General features: G+C 34.4%; 1 protein-coding gene across 1 annotated transcript; it reads left to right on the top strand.

The window, feature by feature from the left end:
• The first annotated feature begins 2,344 nt into the window (after positions 1-2,344).
• On the top strand, positions 2,345-4,536 carry LOC111624079 (peptide II.10.10). The gene is made up of 3 exons (XM_023366862.1): positions 2,345-2,360; positions 3,997-4,069; positions 4,365-4,536. Exons 2-3 carry the CDS (start codon positions 4,018-4,020, stop codon positions 4,490-4,492), a joined length of 180 nt encoding a protein of 59 aa, XP_023222630.1. The 5' UTR covers positions 2,345-2,360; positions 3,997-4,017; the 3' UTR covers positions 4,493-4,536.
• Positions 4,537-5,842: the final 1,306 nt, after the last annotated feature.

Raw genomic sequence — 5,842 nt, 5'->3', positions numbered from 1 at the left:
GCGGGGCAGCGGCGAGTCGGAGTCCTGCAGGTAGATCTGGCACACACTGTAACTGTCATCTTGTCCATTTCGACAGCGACACGGAGATGAAGGGTTGCAGACGGCAGTCGAACCACAAGGGATGACTAATGAAACAAATTCCGTCTTTGAATATTTGCGTTTTTATCGGATTTTCATTTCTCATTCCTTTTCTATGTGGTAGGACTTTCCTTTTCCTCGCTCACCGATTGATCTCTTACCTGTTTCCAGGTGGAAATTGAGACCAGGGGCCGTATTCTGGTCACTTATCTCTCGTCTCTTCTTTAGAGACGAATGACGTTAAAACGAGAGACGAAATTCGTCTCTCAGAGACAGCGGCGATTCTGGTCACTTTTAACGATCTCGTCTGTGTTGTTGACGTCACCGTTCTACTAGGTTGGTTACACGCAACACGGTATAGAATTTTAACCAATGAAATTGTAAAATTTTCGAAAATGACTAAAACACCTGCGCTCATAGTTTACCTCCTCGTTTCCCGTTTCCTTTTTCCGTTTTAAGTTTTAAACAATTCTCTTTTTCATTTCTTTCGATGTTCGATTCATCTCCTTTTCTCTATTGTATATGAGCGACTATGTCAAAGTGAGGTGTCTCCAGCTCGACACTTACATTTTTTGTTTTCTCGTTATTTTATAATTTATCAAAATATACGTTTCTTTTTAAATACGAACTATTTCCGGGACCTCACAATCATAACAGAAGGCCGGACGGCCACAACTGTTAATGCGCCAATCCTATCTCTTTGGGGAATCCGAGATCGAATCCAGACAAGTAATTCTCTAAGGCAGTCTGTCACAGATATATATATATATATATATATATATATTTTTTGATGCCGTCTCTTACCGACCCCGTCGTTTGCACGACTAAACCCACAATGGGTATGATTTAAAATGTCTGCAAGGGGGAAAAGGAAAGAAAATAAAACTTTCAGCATTGTAACTTTAAATGCGGATTATCAAGTGGTTAACCACCAAAATTTAATACCATCAATCCCCAATACTCAAACCTCTCTGCATAATTTCAGAAATTTTTGACAAAAGGCACAGAATCTTCAAAATTGTGAGAACAAAATCGTTCACTCTCACACACACAATAGCGAGGTTGCGGCCGAAGTTTTCATCTCTAGATCGTCGAGAGCCTCTATCTTGTGTAGCGAGGTTGCGGCGCTTGACGTTCGACTGTTCACGTTTTAGAGATGAAAACTTCAACCGCAACCTCGCTAATAATATTCATATATTCGAAAAAAAAACCCAAATTTTTTAAATTTCTCGAAGGTTTTAAGGTCCTCTGATTCCAAAAATAAAAAAGTGTTGAGAGTCATTTCTTGACCGTTCGTTATACTTTCTCTATTATATATAACAGCCGGGAAAATAAAACTTAAACTGGGAAGAATCTTTCTTTCTATTCATTTATACCAGGAGTCACTAAAATGTTTTCACAGCGGGCCAGATAACTGAGAAAATGACTAGCGCGGGCCGCATAATCATTTTGTTTGTTCAATACAGTATAGTGATTACACAAAATAATAAAGACCATAACATATTTATTTACTAATACACAAACACGAGCGTTACAGCAAGATCGTAATATCTTTTCTTAGAAACTTCATTGCAGGTACACAAAAAGCACTCTGATATCCAAATTCACCGAAGTATTCGTTTCACTGATTTTCCCTAAAAATTATATTAACGTCAGATGCAAAAATCAGATTGGACCACTTCTGGCATTTTTACTTACACTTATTTTTTCTACATAGTAAGTTTATCTACAGTTTATGATATTTTTAAATAAATAATTACATTTTACCTCATTTGTGGCACAGTGCGGCGGCGGGTCATAGTTTGGTGACCCCTGATTTATACAATAGTATGGTGGGTATAGTAAAAAAAAGCCCTCTTATAATACTCTAGAGCGGAAAGATTAAAAAAGAATTAAATTATACATTTAAAATACCAGTTTAAAATAATCATTCAATGTTGATGGCATTTTATGTATTTTTAATTCATATTCCCATTATTGTATATTAAAATAATGGGAACAATTACAGAACAAATCCATTTATGATTCTTCCACCAATAATTTTCTTACAAGTCTAATAATTTCTAATGTTAGTAAACCAGACATTTGCTATCAAAAAAAAAAAATTTTTTTTTATTTTTTTTTAATAATTTCTAATGTTAGTAAACCAGACATTTGCTATCCAGATACTCATTTTATATTTATTTAATTGGCTGATTTGACAAATTTATTGCTGTAAATTCATTTATATAGAAGCTTTAAACTGATCACAACTCGTACAACAATCGGTAACTGTAAGTACTGTAAGTTGCATTTGTATTATACCTTTACTTTTATATAACGAAATAATTTTTCAAACTATATACTTTATATAATTACAATAGTACAGAATACAGTCATACCCCAAACTTACGCGATAGGTGGGACCGAGTGATAACCGCGTAAGTCGAATTCGCGTAAGTTGGGGTATAATTTTGCATATAAATACATACAAATTATTTTTAATTGGGGCCGGAGACTAAAGAAAACAATAATTTAGAAAAAAATGTTTAATAAAATTCTAGATAATACATACGTATAATAAATTAGGTCTATATTACTTTACAATTTTTCACATTTACTTGATTATTACGCCATAATTTTAACATTGTTTCCATCTCAGCGATAATACTGTGACGTTTACGAATGATGCTTGAATTTAAAGATTGAGCATTTTTTACAGCTTCGAGAATTTTTTCTTTACCTTTTATAATTGTTCTGACCGTCGATTCCGGTAGATCAAACTTCTTTGCCAATTCACAAATTTTCATTTTTGTATCGAAGTCTTTAATAATGTTAACTTTACATTCCAAAGATAAAGTTTTTCTTTTCTTGTTTGATGCAGAAGAATCAGTTCTACTTCGTTTGGATGACATAGTAGAGTGTTAAGATTAATCATATTCGTTGTTGTAAACCGCGCTTAAGTTAGGCACCATCTATTCATTTCTTTTGTATGTCCGACGATCAAAAGACAGCTTGGGATCGAGTCTGTTTATAATTTGAAAGGTAATCTTGTCAGTTGTATATACAAAAGGTAAATTGTTTACAAAATGAGTCTTTGTTTATTATCTGATAAATGTATACTTTTTTCGTCAATTGTTCACGATTGCAGATGCCTTTTGTGTAAAATTCAAGTCGGATGTATGTAAGCTAATAAATGTTCTCGTTAATCTTATCTCGCCATTTGGTTCGTTCACGGTTACAAGAAATCACCACGTAGAGTCTCTCGAGTCTCCGTAGATATAACAAACACAGAAATAAATAACACAAAATAAATTGCAGCTATGTGTGGATTCCGCGCGACACATCCGAACATGTAAGCTGAACAATAGTGTGGGGGAGTGAGTAATCAAGGGTTGCGTGGCGCTCAAACAAAAGACGAATCGACGAGATTTGAAAATCGCGTAACTCCGGGTTCGCGTAAGTCGGGGTATTACTGTACACAGTTTCCCGTGGGCCCTAACATGGCCTTTTAATAAGCCCATAATGGGTTTGCTAAAAAGGCCATCTTACTGCTCACATGGGCACACCCACAATGAGACAACCAGTGGTTGGATGGGATCCGACATATGTTGATCTGTGCGTGTTTATCAGTGTATTTTTATTTTCATATTTGACCCTTCAAGCCTTGTGGGAACTAAGACGGACTTTTAATCATTCCCATCATGGGATGGGTATGATTGAAAAATCATCCAGATCCACAATAAAGGGGCTGGATGATGCGGGGCACGATTGTCTTCCGAATATTTCCTACTCGCCTGGATTCGATCCTGGATCCATCAGAACATAGTCTAGAATTGTTTTGTGTAGATTTGTTTGTGTTTTTCTGTGCGTTTCTGTATGTGTTATTTAATTTTACATATATTTACGTTTTAATATACAGTATTTATTTTATTATAGTTAACCAGAAATCGAATTGCCATGATCTCCACTAGAATATTTCTAGTTATACTTGTAATGACTGTGATTAATAGTAAGACGATTCAATTATTTAAAACGTGGTAGAGGTATAAGTTAATGGAAAAAAATTAGAATTAAAACTAAAACGTGTATTTAAATGCCTTTTTCTTTTTCTATGTGTAGTATTATATAATAAAGCCTTATTTTAGGAAATGTGTGATATAGATCGACTCGTTTTACATCGAATTAATCGTAAAACGGGGTGATCTTATCAACGTCGATTTATGCATTAAATAATTTAACCTATCAAAATAGTGAATTATTAATTGTTCGAAATTATTAAATTACTATATTCTAATTTTTTAAAGCTTTCGTTTCCGAAATGACAGTGGATGCCATTAGACGCTACTGCGATCCTCGGGTCTGTGATAGAGAATGTCTTGAAAAAGGAAAATATTTTGGACGCTGCTTTGAGGATATCTGCAAATGTACCTAATGAAAATGATAAAACAAAATAAATATAGCATTGTATGAAAATAAGGCATTGATTTCTGTCAATTATATAATTATCATTGTGTCATATGAAAACGTTATTGTTCATTGTTTGTAATAACTTCCCTTTCGATGAGGGATGCATTTTCATGAGGCTGACTAGACTACGACCCTCTGCAAAGACTAAGGAACTACATTTCAAAATATTACACCGGTGGTTTTCTATCCAGGGTCTGCGGAACCCTTCAAGTGTTCCGTAAATAAATCAAATATACAATTAAAAATTGTTGCAAAAGAAAAATCAATACAATGTAAAATAATTTTTGTATAGGAATGTTATCAGCAAATGCCAATGACATCATATACTAGGCCGAGTGCGCTCTTGATTTCAAAAAGGTTTGCCAGTTCTGCTTTAAAGCTGATGTACTGTATTTTAAGTGTTCCGCGAAAGAAAATGTCAAAGTTTAGTGTTCCTCGACTTCAAAAAGATTGAGAACCACGGTATTACACTGTTCAATAGTTAGGTTCCGAAAAAGTACCGTGTTATACGAATTCGTGCTATACGAAACAAAGGACTAATGCAAAGCAGAATTAAATTCTAAAAGTTAATAAAAGTATACTATTCTTTTTTTTTTTACTAAAACATACGTTTATTAAATCCATAATTAACTAACAATCACAAGTACTGTATTACGCGTTAATATTAATTTCAGTTAAATGAGGGCGTTTTCTTTTCCGAAGTAACAATACTTCGGAAAATAAAAAGCCATTGTTTAAGAGGAGGGTCAAAATAACGACAAAAACGTACATACACTGATTGCGACAACAATTGGAGTGTCGGAGCGCTGTAATGCGGTCCGACGGGTCAGAGGAGGATCCAGATAACGACAAAAATATAAATACATTGATTGCGACACAGCGAATTTTGAGTGAAAAGTTCGTAACGTTAAATTTTTGACATTTTCGGCGAAAATTCGAAAAAAACAATAAGAATTCTGTTGTTTGTATGATTAAAATTAAAATTCTTAACAGTTTAAAGGGACATCAATGGTCACGCGGTTCGTTTCACTAACACTGGGAATTCGTTGATGGGTTCGCAATTGCCAGGACTGGCTGGCCTCGTGGAGTTTTCCGGGTTTTTTTTTTACGTTTTTGTAACGCCTAAATAAGGGCCTGTTTTCCTTAAAAAGACCTACTGGAACATATCCCCGCTAGGCAGATCGCTTAAGTGTTGCGTTGCCATAACTAAACAAAAAACATTACAGTTTATAACGTTTGTTAGAATATTTTGTAGTGTTAAAGGTGTGTATTTTAACATCTATTTTGGTTGCCACATATTTTTAAATATAGGACA

The sequence above is a fragment of the Centruroides sculpturatus genome, unplaced genomic scaffold, assembly GCF_000671375.1.
Source record: "Centruroides sculpturatus isolate CEXI.00-Female unplaced genomic scaffold, Cexi_2.0 scaffold27, whole genome shotgun sequence".
Classification (NCBI taxonomy): Eukaryota; Metazoa; Arthropoda; class Arachnida; order Scorpiones; family Buthidae; genus Centruroides; species Centruroides sculpturatus.
The sequence above is the reverse complement of the archived record's forward strand: the minus strand, read 5'-3'. Positions and strand labels throughout refer to the sequence as shown.

Excerpts from the sequence above, each read along its gene's own strand:
- LOC111624079 (XM_023366862.1), top strand. The coding sequence starts at position 4,018 with ATGATCTCCACTAGAATATTTCTAGTTATACTTGTAATGACTGTGATT. Across the intron at positions 4,070-4,364 it reads TGTAATGACTGTGATTAATA|CTTTCGTTTCCGAAATGACA; the intron begins GTAAGACGATTC and ends AATTTTTTAAAG.